General features: G+C 30.9%; 1 protein-coding gene across 1 annotated transcript; it reads right to left on the bottom strand.

Moving 5' to 3' along the window:
- Positions 1–2,995: 2,995 nt before the first annotated feature.
- On the bottom strand, positions 2,996–14,883 carry LOC127715565 (A-kinase anchor protein 17A-like). The gene is made up of 5 exons (XM_052221653.1): positions 14,786–14,883; positions 8,858–9,695; positions 7,977–8,125; positions 6,581–6,821; positions 2,996–5,033 (listed from the first exon to the last, which is right to left on the bottom strand). Exons 2-5 carry the CDS (start codon positions 9,620–9,622, stop codon positions 4,734–4,736), a joined length of 1,455 nt encoding a protein of 484 aa, XP_052077613.1. The 5' UTR covers positions 9,623–9,695; positions 14,786–14,883; the 3' UTR covers positions 2,996–4,733.
- Positions 14,884–14,986: the final 103 nt, after the last annotated feature.

Genomic DNA, 14,986 nt, shown 5'->3' with positions numbered 1-14,986 from the left:
CTATACATAAATATTGATCCATTCATCTATACACTATGCTGTAAACTGAAGGTATATCTTAAACATATATTAATGAAAAAAAGTGTTTTCTCTTGTTTCTCGCATTTAAAAAAAAAAAACAATTAAATGTATGTTTCAAAATTTATTTATTTAGAATAATTGATATTTAGATTTTTTACTCTAAATTTGTTTTCTTGTCAGTAAATTATACTTCTTGTCGCTAAATTAATCTTGATGCTTCTTGTCGCTTCTTGTCAATTCTTGACGCTTCTTGTCGCTAATTAGTGAGACCCATTATTAACTCATGCGCTAGGATCATTCGTGAGTTAATGTTTTGTTCGGTTACTCATTGAATATTTTTCAATATTTGAATTCTTCGATTAGTTATTCTATAAATATTAATTAAAGGTGCATAAGCCAAGCTGCGATCTTTAAGGATTAGTAGACGAAACAGTTTTGTTGTTTTGATATTCAAGACTTCAAGTACTCTGCTGGCAATTTATGTCGATTGATAGTTGTTGCTGACAGAAATTTGGTGGACATGCAATATCCAGATATTCCAGCAAACAAGTTCCAGATTCAAAGTATCCACCAATGACCTGTCATGTCTTATTCATGGCTGAAGTCCAGGAACAAATTTTGTCTCAAAACTAACCATTTCATTACGCACTGTGGCCTTGCCCTTTCACATACTGACTCAAAATTCAAAGGGGGTCTATATATCTCTTTCAAAGCTTAAACTGATACAGATTTGGTGCAAAAGATGTCATACCGAAACAAAATGTGTGCTCCATTTCAGCCTTTCCAGTTGCTGTGACCTTGACCTTGTGGGCTCATAATTAATAGAAGTCTTCCAACAGGACATTGTCAATCTAAAATTGGGTAATTATTGTGTTAACTAAGAATTTTTTCCTGAAAACACTAAAATATAACCAATTTTTAATCTGTTCATTGCTGCTGGGACCTTGACCTTTGACACAGAGGTCTCATCATCAATTAGGGGATTTCCATTTGAAGGCACATTATCCAAATAAGATTGCTAAAGGTCTGATTTATTGATCAGAGATATAGTCTATAAATAAAAACTTTCCCAAATTTTCAGTCTGTTTGAAGCAACTTTGACCTAATAGCTACGATCTAGAAAGTCAATACTATAGGGTCTTGCTCTTTCCAAGAAGCATTTTGTACTTTAATTTAGCGAAGACTGTACATATAGTTCAAATGACATCAGAAAGAAACCAAATTGTACCGCAATTGCAGTCTTTATTAATTGAGGCTGTAATCTTGACCTTTAATCTACTGACATCAAAATCCATTGGGGACCTCTTCGTCCACTGGGGTATTATGAAACTAAGCTTGGTCAAGATGTTCATGTAATTGAAATGTTGACAATCAGACGGCATTCATCATATTATATGCTGATTTCAACTACATCCCATATGTGTTAATAAATTTAGTGTTGTAAGAGAAGTCAAAGCTATTCTTCTCTAAATTAGCAGTTGTTTACTGTTTACTTTCACAGGAATAAAAATTAATTGCATAAAAAAAACAAGTTTAAAATCGATAATCTCATTCCTCATTGTCAACCCTTCTTATTAACATTCAATACCAGAGGTATGATTGTCTACCCATGTTAATATGATTTTTTTTATCAATTTATTCAAATTTTCAATAATGATTCAATATTTCAACATATCTAAGTACTAAATAGATATTGTTGAAGTATTGAATCATTATTAGTATAAGGGGGTACTGTAAAAGTTTGTGGAACTTAAAATCTGAAAGGAAATTTTAATAAAAACTTTAGAGCCTCTATCGCTCACCTGCATCTTCAATAATGGCCACTTTTTAGTAAAAATCATCATTAAAGGGGAATTACTCTATTAAGAGTTAACTGACAATTTCTGCCATGTTGACATATTTGTAGATCTTATCCTGCTGATAAGTTTCCTTTTTAAAGTTTTTATTTATCTTTTATAGTTTTCAAGATAATAGGCAAAAATGCAAAAAAAAAATGTTAAAAGTATCATTAAAGGGTAATAACTCCAATAATGAGTCGACTGAAGATTTCAGCCATTATGGCTTATTGGTGGATCGTGTCTTGCTTATCATTTGTGCTATTTAAAGTTTCTATCTATCTATTACAGTTTTCAAGATATTAGGTAAAAATGGGAAAAAATCGTCATTAAAGGGCAATAACTTCAATAAGGAGTCGACTAACAATTTCGGTCATGTTGACCTTGTAGATCTTGTCTTGCTGATCATTTTTGCTATTTAAAGTTTCTATCTAATATATTTTTAAGATATTAGGCAAAAACACAAAATATTGGTAAAAATCGTCATTATAGGACAATCTCTAATAAGGAGTCGATGATTTCAGCCATGTTGACTTGTTTGTAGATCTTGTCTCTCTATCATTTTTTCTATTTAAAGTTTCTGTCAATCTAGTATAATTTTCGAGATAATGGGCAAAATTTTTTAAAAATGGTGATGACAAAAGCTCCCTTGGCCTTTTGGCCAGGTGAGTTAAAAATGAAAGCAGAAATCTCATATTAGTATTTATATCATAATACCCTTTTGACACAGAGATATGTCTCACCTATGTGTTATTTCGATAGTGTAATGTAAATGAAAAAGTTTTAGTCAATAGACCAAGACTGCGGAGAAGGGGCGAAATGATGTCAATGGAATGAGATGTGCCTATGGTAAAACAACTGCCAACCAAAAATTATTGTCTTACCATTAGTGGTTCCTCTTACAGTGACTAATCACAAACTTAAACATTTGTTGACGACACCAGATCACTTGAAAAGTTTTCAAATGATAAGCAAATCGAAACACATAAATTATGACCAGATTTTGGAAAAATCTTGAAACGAACAATTTTTTGGGGTTTAGAACTACAAGTAAATTTTTTCACACATGACCTTACAAATTTGAAAATTGGCATTCCACAAATATCAATGAATCCACAGTATATTAAAACAGCAGCACATTAAACAAAACAAAATGGCTTTATTCTTCAAAGTTCAATATAAAACAATTTGTGTACATAAAAGTACTAGTTCGAAAGACACAATAATAATAATAACTCCGTATGTATATCATACTAATTATTTACTTTTAAAAGTCACAGTTTACAATCATCTTTGAAAAAATTGTATGTGTACTGTACATTACAGTTTACTGTAAAAGTTTGTTGACCAAAAAATCTGAAAAGAAATTTTAGTAATAAAACTGAATGCAGAAATCGCATAATCATACTTCTCTTCTCTCTATTAGTAATTATATGTTAAAGTTCATAGTTTGCTATGACAAACCCCATAACTTATATAAGTCGGATAAAAAATAGAATAGGTCTAAACTGCCATTAGCTAATCAAGATTACTGAAATCAAGCGGAGATTACAGATTAGGAGTTGTTGATACCAAACACCATCAAATTTTACACAAATGGCAAATGGTATTTAGCAATGGGAATCCCAAAACTGATTTCAAATTATACAAATGTTTTTCCCATCACTTCACATGAATGTTGCATTTGTAAGATTAAGATGCTTCTTTACACTAAATACACCAAACACAAAAGATCTGTTGGTCCCCTTCTCTGGTAACTGTAACATTTAAAAGAGTAAAACAAAAGAATGATTAAAACGAAATAAAAAAAAAAAATATGAGATAAATGTAAATTTGAAAAGAACAAAACCAACTAAGACAAAAAAGTAAATAAAAAGTCAATGCAGTAGAAACTCCATGGAAATGACCATGTCATCAAAATATTACAATTAGATACACTTAAGATTACAATATACAATAATGTACAAGATCTAGATAAGGGCTACAAATGATACAGTAAGTTGTCCTTTAGTATTTTCAGCCTCTCTCTTTTGCAACCACAATAAACTGACAAAGCACTGAACTGGTTCATCTCCAAAACAGTCATGACAGTGAATATATAGATAGATACATCACTTTAATTTTTTCCATGTTATTGACACATTTCCATTGTATGAAGAGTTCAGACCCTTGTGAGTACAGAGATTGAATATGAACCGGGTCTGAATCATTTGGGTTATCTATAAAAGTGCTTTGAATGCAATAAGTAAATGAGATCTGGAACTGCATTTGTTACAAAAGAAAGACAGAAATGTGCTCAGATTTATAAATGAAACAAATTTACTCTGTACTGTTTTTAATATCACAACTTGAAGAAGTAGCCTGAAAACATGATCAATGTTGAATCAGCCTCTTTGATCAGTAGGTACATGTATGCACAAATAAACCTGTAAGTTTACTGAATAAAGTATGTACAAATGAACAAACACATACAAACAAAAAAAAGACAATTACCTTGCCTTATGATATTCCATTAAAACATTCTACCTTTCATAACTTTGACATTAAGAACATTGATTGAAAATGATCAAATCACAATACCTGTATGATCAATAATAAACTTTTCAATTCCATCTAACAGTCATAACGCTTTCTTTTCTAAATGTTCTGTGCCAAGCTTATACAAACTATTTTATCAGTACTTTTCTAAGAATCAAAAGGACCTCCAATGACAACAGATTAGTATAACAAGTGTTTCATGACATCCCTATTTTTGTGTTACTCTACTACACTTAATTCAACCTTCAGAAGGTCAATAATACATTCAAAATGTTTGTCACCTGATTAACCTGGTGACAATACATTGTTAACAGCACCAATGTTGAGGTTTATGGCAAGTCATTTCTTCAGGACAATAGCACTTTTTAATTTCACTTTTCCTTTCTTTTTTGCCAACTTTTTTCTCAACTGTTCTCTTATTTCTTCCTCTTTTTTCTCTTCTTTCGCTTGAACATTTTTGAGTATTTTGTGTCTGAGTTCATATTCTTGATGTTCTAAATCCATCTTTCTTTTTCTTTTCTGTTCTTCTTTTCTCTGTTTTTCCTCTGATTTCCTTAATGCCTCAGCTTCTACTTGTTTCTTCCTTTCATCTTCTAGTTCTATTTCACGCTTTTCCAGGTCTTCTTTCACTTTCTCTTCCTAGAATCACAGAAAATACAAAATTGTAATAGTATCTTAAAGCAATTCCATAAGTTAGGGTAGAAAATATTGCTTTGTTTGTGTGTTCATTTGAGAAGAAGTTGCTTCTACATTTTGGTATTTTGTTTTATTTTCATTCCTGATCAAATACAATAGGGGATTTATTTGACCTGCATATTACATATACAGCCTTATGTTTCTTGAATGTTATACAGTAGAAAATTTAGAAAATTTCCATGAAACCTATAGGTTTCAATCAGATTGTAATGCTGACACCACCATAAATAAAATGAAAGTGTAAAATTATTAACTTCAAGTCATTTCAAACTATTTTTTTTTAAATGAACAGATGTTTTATCTAAGTTGATTGTTGTGATGGGCATAATGTCTTAAAGCCATATGAAACTTCAAATTTAAAAAAAAGTTGAGTATGTTTTATATACTTGAATGGCTAAGTTATACTATAAAACAAGTGTAATGATCTTTTTTGTGAAAGAAAATCTGTTATATTACTAAAATCTCCATAAATGTACTGCTATTGAATTATTGCCTTTCCGTACACTAATTCACCTATATTTTCCTGTATGCAGTGACCTTTACTTTGAAACCTCTTGTTATAACTTCCGCCACTGCAAAGCACAAGTGCCAGGAGAAAAATGTGATAAAAGAATGTACATGTAAACAAACGTTCTATTTTCTGTTTTTAAAGACCTTTCAGGATCTCATGGTTTTGTCGTAATGATACACCTTCAAAAATTTGGAGGCAGCAATTTGATTGACTGATATAAAAGTTACCAGAACAGAAAATAGAACCAAGTGTTTTCAGATCCTTGTATGTGAAACATGGCCACAGGATATGCATTTCAATTCGATTGGGAAAAATGTGAAATTCTTTTTAAATTGTTTGAATCTTTTTATCTAACCAGAAACTAATAAAATAATGTTAATTAAAACAGCAAAGCCACTCAAGTTTCATTATTGAATAAATTGTTACAATCTTCAAAACACAAAAATGATCTGAAATCAAATCAAACAAGCAATTTCATCTGCTTAATGTCTCATGCATACTATCAAACAAGTTATTTCCTGCCTCATAAATCTTTTTTTTATTCAACAAGAATATTGCACATACTGTTAACAGTTTTGCTTCACTGGCACAGCTATCTAAGTGAAGGTCCCTGTTTATTAGTACCAGAAGGGACTAGGGAATCTTGAGGTAGATAAACTGCTATTGTGTTAGTCATTTACAAACTGTTTTTACAATATAAGTAATTATTTTTTTGCTATCATCCTAATAAAAATCCATCATATTTATATCACCTGGTGTTTTCAATTCAAAAGATTGTCTGGATTTCATATATCCAAAACTGAGTTATTGGTTTATGAGACATCTACATGTTTCTGGTTAAAGGTATTTTCAATTATAGATTAAAAAGTGTATTGTTGGCATTGTATATAAATGTATAGAGTCAAAAGGTTGTAACTGTCATATATATTCAGTACTTGCATAACTTGACAAACTATTCTATCAAAAGATTTTTATTCACCTTAACTCTTTCAAATAACTCTGTTAATAATCTGATAGACTCTAACTTCCTCTGAGCTATTAAAAACTTTCTTTCTTCTAATGCTAATTTAATCTGATATTTTTTTTCATCTTCCAGTCTTCTTTTTTCTAATCTTTGCAATCGTCTCTTTTCCTCCCTTTCTTTCCTCCTTTGTTCTTTCTTTTCAATTTTTTCTGTTCTTCTCCTTTCTTTTTCTCTCTCTTCATTTTCTTTTTTCAACCTAGACAGGATAGGAAATCAAATGTAATATAAAAACATGTGTAGCAGTAGCAATGTTGCAGTGTAATCTTGTAGACGGTGTTTTATGGTTCTCTTACTGGAACTATTTTGTTGTCATCTTTACAATAATTTTATGAAGAAAGTGTTAAAATAAATCATAAACAATATGTTTTCAATTCATACAACTGTTAACTTTTGTTTTGGTTTTTACTCAAAAGTGCATTAAAAATTTACCAATCATGCTAAATCTGCCTTCAACATTTGCTGATGGAGTTAAATATAGAAAAGCGCTTCGGATGCATTAAATTTATATAGTGTTGTTTTCATCATTATCTTATTATTTCTATCAGTACATGCAAATGGCAGAATGACAGACTTTCATTTACATGAACAAAAAGTGTAAAAATGGCCTTGGAACCATATAAAGTAGCAGCATTTTCCAGTTTATGGTGCCTGAAATTCTATATATATATATATATATATAGCTATCATTTATGGGGCATGAAACACAAAACCTACATTTTTGGGTCTAAGAAAATGTAAGAATGTCAATATTACAAATTGCAAGTATTAGAAACTGGCATACAGAGATGGAAAGGTCTACCATATTTTTTTATTCATAAGCACACCTAATAAGATTATAAATAAAACTATCATAAAATATCTAATTAGAAAACAAAACCTTTAATCATTGTCAAAGGTTTTAGCTGTAACTGTAGTAAATTGGAATGTAGACACCCTCTTATATTGCTTGCATTACACCAATACAAAATACTAAAGTGTCATTATTTATTCTGAAATGAACCTAAATCAGATGATTCAACATTAGGTATTAGTACTGACAGCATCAGAAACCTGGAAAAGTAGTAGCTATGTTTTGCTTCCCTAACATTAAATTTAAATTTTTTTTTGTTATTGTCACCATAATATGTGATTTCAACATTTTTGGCTTCATATTTACCATGTTCCTCTATAAGTCATGACTATTCACAGTGAAGCTCTGGATAAAACTCCATTGTTAATTTAAACGCTGCAGACTCCTAATAAAATATCCTAATACAGCTCATAGTAACAACTTTTGTTCATTTCAAAAACTTTGTCCACCATGAAACCAAATGATTCCACAGTGAGGAATGAAAAAAAAAATATGTGTTACCTTTCTTCCTCTTGTTTTCTTTCTGTTTCCTCTCTCTCCTTCTTCACTTTTTCTTCTCTTTCTTTCTCAAGTAACTGTAACTTCCATCTTTCTATTCTTCTCTTCTTAATACATTTATCTGATAAATGCTTTGACTTATCAAAGTCAACCTGAAAGTTAAATACATTAAAAATGAAATATGTAATATAGTATGAAACATGTGAAATGAGTTCACATTTTTCTGACGTAAAATTTCTTTGTGAAATGCTTACGTAAATTTTATGTAATGTCTAAGAAAATGTGTTACCATAGACATTGATAGCTGGACATCCTTCTCTGTCATAGTGATGCAATATTTGTAGCAAAAACTAAACAAAATCACAAATCATGATATAAACACATGGAGATTTTTTGATACTGTGGAAGAAAATTTTTATTTTCTAAAGTATATAGAATACTGATAAAATGCTTTTAATGGAGATGTGTGAGTGTCTAAATACCAGTTCTATTAGTCATGTTAATTACAACATGTGTAAGACTTAAAAACATTTTTTATGCTGTTGAACATATAATCATATCAGGGTTCTCACTAAGATGAGTCCATGAGTCCTGGACTCATCATTTTCAAAACTGGTGTGTCCAAAGATGCATCAAGCTTATAAAATGTTGTATCATCTGAGCACAATCATCATCATTTTATGACAAAAGTTTAAAAATAAATTTCTTTGCTCAATTTTGTCATGGGGACTAAAATAATAAATTATGTAGAAATAAAATTTCATCTCCTCACTGCTGGACTCACCATGGCCAAAAATGACGATTCCCTAGACTTGCCTTCAAAATTCCTAAGTGAGAACCCTGCATATTTAACAAGTATTGATACACAAATTATCAACTCATACCTTAACATTAGCAGTGTAGGCTTTTTCATCTTCTCCAATGTACAGAAACTTCATCCCTCTCAAGGCATCCATAGCCTTCATAAACCCAATATATTCCTTAAATTGCACATAAGATTCAAATGTCAGATCTTGTCCAAATGAAAATGTCTGGATCCCAGGGACCATTTCTTTTCTGTATGGATCCAACATTGGAATGTCTACACAGCGTATTTCACCGAACCCCTCAAACACTCTCCGTAAAACCATTTCACATGGCTTGTCTTTGGTTTTACTGTGATAGGATGCAAACCATCGACTCGGCAGATCTTTAAAGTGAATTGTATCTGGTCTTTCACCTGGCTTCATTTCATTCATGTGTTTTGCATCTCTAAAATAAGAGTCCCAGTCATGTTTGAGAGGAAATGATATTTTTGCTTCCCCAGCTTTCACTTTCAATGTTTCTGAAAACCCACTGAGTTTGATGGTCTTACCTTCCAATCTCTGCATCAAGGTTTTTATCAAAGATTTATTCTCCAATTCACCTTCTAGTCGGATGAACTCTAGAGTACTTTTAACGATTTTGAGAGACAAGAAAACATGAGGTTTAATCATGTGTTTGATTTTTTCCATGACTTCCCAATTAGAAATAGTCTTTCCTGGTTCTTTCAATGCAGGAAGTTGAACACAAACATTAATTTTTGCTATTGGTTTTAGATAAAGTCCCTGAGGTTTGAACAAATCTATAGCTTCTGAAGTGTCACTACAAGCAGCTGTATTTCCTGCCATTGTGCTGCTCTGTACAAGTAAAATCGAACTAAAGTCAACTAGACACTACCTCTCTTGCATGCAATTCATGTATCTGAAAGAGAACATTAATTAACATAATAGTATGATATATGTACATGTACCGGTATATACTATACTGGGATTGACATACATGCATTCTCTGCCACATTCTATATGTGCCTGTCCCAAGTCAGGAGCCTGTAATTGAGTGGTTGTTGTTTGTTAAACTTTATCATATTTGTTTTTTCGTTTATTGTTTTGTAAAGTGTGTTCTTGTTTTGTGCTGTTGCACCACTGTCCCAGGTAAGGGGGAGGGTTTGGCGCCATCTAACTAGTTCAAACCCAGTGCATTTGTATGCACCTGTCCTAAGTCAGGAGCCTGTTGTTCAGTGGTTGTCGTTCCTTTGTGGTTCAAAGGTGTTTTGCATATTTTTATATAGATTAGACCGTTGGTTTTCATGTTTAAATTGTTTTACACTAGTCATTTTGAGGCCCTTTATAGCTTACTGTTCGGTGTGAGCCAAGGCCCCATATTGAAGGCCGTACTTTGACCTATAATTGTTTATTTTTATACATTGTGACTTGGATGGAGAGTTGTCTCATTGGCACTCATACCACATCTTCCTTTTTATATATGTTAATATGATAAATAAAAGATACAGTCATGACAGTAATTGCTTTATTAAATTTAACACTCTACTTAAGTACCGGTATTAAAGTGTAAAATAGTACATTTCCATGCTTTACTACAAATGTCTGCAAGATATAGATGAATGCATAAAAAAGAACAATGTATCTAGGATTTAAAAGGAACATAATAATTTCATTCCTGAAAAAAAAACCTTACGGAAGATATCAGGGATAAAGAAATCATAAATTAGTCTAACTTTTACCAAATTTTATCATTAGCATGATCTTGATGATATATAAATAAAGAAGCTTATTGGGAAAGTACATGTATTTATGATTCCACCTGCTGGAAATTTAATAAAAAGTAGTACTTTACACCAAGCTTTTCATTATATTATTGTTTAAAAACTTAACAAACTGATGAATTGTCCTTCAATTCTTTCTTTTTGACTGAAAATATGTATTAAGATTATAATATAGTTTACAGTTGTTGTGTAACCATTGTGTCTGGAAAATGAATTTCTTGGATGAACTTCAACTGTCCTACCTATAGTTTGCAGCTGGATTGAATGTTTAGACTTGCTTTCATTGTATTTACATTTATTGGAACAGTTCTAAACGTTGCACAAGATCTTGTTTTCCTGCATGTCCTTTATGAGTTGCTGTATAAAATCTTATATGAAGTAAACACCCAGTTATAATGTTGGACAGCTTGATTCAATATTAGCAGGTTAAATACTGTCCGAGTTTACTTTGATCATGTTGATATATTTTTTATTGTTTTTATATTATTTCCTTTTTATTTGTGTTTTTGTTATCTGACAAATGTCTGATATTCTGTTATTTAAGAAAGAGAAATGCTTTATTTGTCATGTACCTTTTGCATGACCACTGATTAAGATCTCATAATAGTTTAATACTACATGTTCATGTGCTGGTTTATGGTTTTCTTATGTCATATCTTTTCGTATATTATTCATGTTATATGTATGTGAACGTTTTATGTTATACTACCAATGAGACTTAAAATAAAATATTGATCTATCTTTCTGAACTTGGGACAAATTATTTAGAAAAATAATAATTCAATAGAACCACACTTTTAAGGCAAAATCTGGAAAAATTACAGGTACATGTATCTCCTAAACCATTTCAGTTACGATACATACACTCCATATCAGGGTTTTTAGCACATGCTCAAGGTAGAAATAAACAAAATAAATCATAATGTTTTCACGAATATAGTGATTTTTAACAATTGTTAACTTTAAAATAAATCACGATTTTAAAAAGTTAGCGGATACCATTTCAAGGTTTAATTAAAATGATGGTTATGAGAAAAAAAATGTTTTAACATGTTTTATTTGATTTTCGTTGAGATCAAACATTTTTGTTAACCAGACAATTGGACAGTCAGGGGACTTACTTAAATGAGTGGTTTTCTAAATCACTGATTCACCTTGGAAGTAAGAGTTGTCTTTCTTTAATAATCACCTATTTAAGTAGTACAAATTAATCACTAGACTAAGTGATTTAATTTTATTGTAGCTTTAAATATAGAATACTAATGATCCAGGGACTAATTACATGTATGTTGCTAAAATTATCAGAACCAACATCTGTGTTGATAGGATGACCAGGTCATGTCAGGTGATGACCTTGTACTAAATCTAGGATAATGACATAAAAATCACTTGTTTAAGTATCATACCTCAATTTCCCTCCAAAAAATCACTTCTTTAAGTATCATTATTTTAATAACCCCCACTAATTTCAACACCCCCGAACAGTGAAATTTTGATCGCGAACAGTAGAATTTTATTACATAATCTATAAGATGAAACCTTGAATTTTACAGGAAAAATACTCCCACTGCTGGGGAAAATCTGTTAAGATAGTATCAGTTCATTATGTAAAGCCATTTTTATAGCATTTTTTCAACTAAAATAGAATTTGCAGCTAAATGATTGCAGCAAAGGCATAAACCTTGCTGCTTAAAAGAAGCAAAAAGTTCATTTTTTCAATTTTACTAATGAAAAGATATTATCTGGGTCTCACTAATTAGCGACAAGAAGCGTTAAGAAGCGACAAGAAGAATAATTTTAGCGACAAGAAGCGACAAGAAGACTATTAAGCGACAAGAATTTTTTTTTTTTATTTAGATTACTTAATCCAAATAAATATTAAAAAAATATGCATTTAATTTGTTTTCTAATATATGGGCAGAAATAAATTGAATTTTTTTTTTATCATATTGATTGAGTGGAGAAATTAAACATTTGTAAGGAAGAAAGGGATTGTGTAGTTTTTATTAAATATAAAGAATATGTTTAAGATTCTGTATGTGCTGTTTTCAGCAGAGTATGAATAAACGAATGGAGATAAAGATGTGATTAATTGACTCACAATTGTTGTTTTTCCATTGCAATGGAATTCTTGACTCTGATTTTCGTGCATTGTAAACGTAATCCTTTATAGTAGGAATAACTTTTTGCGTAAGGTATGGACCAACCAGGTCTTCATCCTAAGGTAATAACAGTACACACAATGTGAAACATCTGAGATTAACGAGGCGCGTGTCCCTTGTTTTATTGTTACAATAACATCTGATTAACACCTTCAACTTTGTACACGCGTCAGACTATACAAATACACGCGCCAAAATATACAATCATTGTAAATAGTGACCACCTGTTGAAAACTCAAGATTGTCATTAATTTCCTTTAATCTTCAATCAACATTAAACTATGCATTACACATGCTAATTATCGTTAAATGAGGCAATACACAAAATAAAATGATGAAAAATATTCACATTTTAATTATGTTTTCATCTTGTTTGATTTCAGTTCTTTGTATTTCACAATTTGTGTCTGTGTTTTCTGGACAATGATGCACAAATAATTCATTTTGCAAGTTTATTATATATTGTACAAAGAGAGTTTTAAAAACAAATTATAAGATAAATATACCATTGTTTTAAAACACAAGTAAAATTAATATCATTATACGACAGGGTAAACGTAATACTTGCTGTAATACATAATAAATAATAAAATATCACAAATAAATATATCTAGATCTATGTTTCAAATTTTTTTTCTATTTATTTATTGATAGAATATTAACTTTCTTGTCGCTAAAATTGTTTTCTTTTGCATATTCTTTTCATATTTATTTGGAATAAGTAATTTTAGTTAAAAAAAAATGTTTTCTTGTCGCTAAATAGTCTTCTTGTCGCTTCTTGTCGCTAAATTATTCTTCTTGTCGCTAATTAGTGAGACCGTATTATCTAAACCTATGTGTTTAAAATTTTGGTAAAAAACAAAATCACAATTTGTGACAAAACTTCGAATTTGCTACTTAAATAGGTGATTTAAAAATCACTTATTTCAATAAGACCCCTGACTGTTGGACCTGTGAGTTATTATTATGCTTGTCCTACGGTATAAATGGCGGACTTGTCCCATGATCCAGCAAGTCTGAGATTGATATATATTGCAGTTGTACATGTATACACCAATTTCGAGTTGTTTTATATGAATGGGTTACACTGGTTGACTTGGGGTCTACAAAACTGAAATGGCAAAGCAGATGGACAATCAGTGAAACAGGGAGACAGTATACGATCTAGTACCTATTGTTGGGAGAGTAGTACAACTAGACATACCTAACCCCGAATTGGAAGAATATTATCAGAATTAAGAACAGGCTACAACAGGCTAAATAAATACAGAAACCAAATAGGTCAATCCCTCACGACATATTATGAATGCGGTGAAGAAGAAAAGACTGAACACTATTTAATATACTGCCCAAGATACAATCTGGAAAGAGAAGAATTGATAAGACACCTGGAAATACTAAACATTCCAACAGACATACAAACATTATTATCACCACCAAAGAGAGAAACCTACGAAAAAAAAGCTCAAATTGTAGGAGAATATATATCTAGATCAGGGCGTTTTCAAGAACTGGTAAGCCCTGAAACCCGATCCTGCGCCTAAATAAATATTCTAACTACCGTGAGAAATTACCATGAGCAAAGGTGTACCATAAATTAATAGAAAATTATTAGTACAGATAGACAAGTTGTATCAATTTAGACCTTAGGATCAGGATCAGGGTCAATCAACGTAATCAACGTCATCGAACAATCAGTTCTTACTGTGACATAATAACATAAGCATTGTGAAATAGGAAATTTAAAGGAAAGTGCACGGAATCGAACTCGTCATTAGACACCTGTTTATAATTTGTTGAAACTTGAAGACAACATCCTGTATGTTTCCTTCTAGATTATTATTTTTTTTAAATTGGATATTTACTGGATATTTAAAAAGCTAATGATGTATCCAATTGGTATAAATTATATGTTAGTTATAAATGATTTGTTGTATAAATACAGAAACCATCATAATTTTACACCATGCAAACATAAGTTATGCTCAACATTTAACTTCGTCCTCTTTCACATGTGTCACCTGTCTATTATTAATACAAACTGTCTGAAAATAAGTTAAAATTACTTTTCTGACTAGAAAGGCTGCAGTTCAGAGCTTTACATCGTCTGTATTATAACGTTCGAAAATGAAAGTCGAATTTTGTTTGTGCTTTGTCTAATTTTCAAGTCAAAGTAGGGAAGATTACGGGAAACTAAACTACACGATAATAAAAATAATTGTATGCATCTTAAAAAAAGAGATGAAAATATAAATCTCATTGACGAA

The sequence above is a fragment of the Mytilus californianus genome, unplaced genomic scaffold, assembly GCF_021869535.1.
Source record: "Mytilus californianus isolate M0D057914Y unplaced genomic scaffold, xbMytCali1.0.p SCAF_9, whole genome shotgun sequence".
Classification (NCBI taxonomy): domain Eukaryota; kingdom Metazoa; phylum Mollusca; class Bivalvia; order Mytilida; family Mytilidae; genus Mytilus; species Mytilus californianus.
Note: the sequence above shows the minus strand (reverse complement) of the source record. Positions and strands in the feature narration are given on the sequence as shown.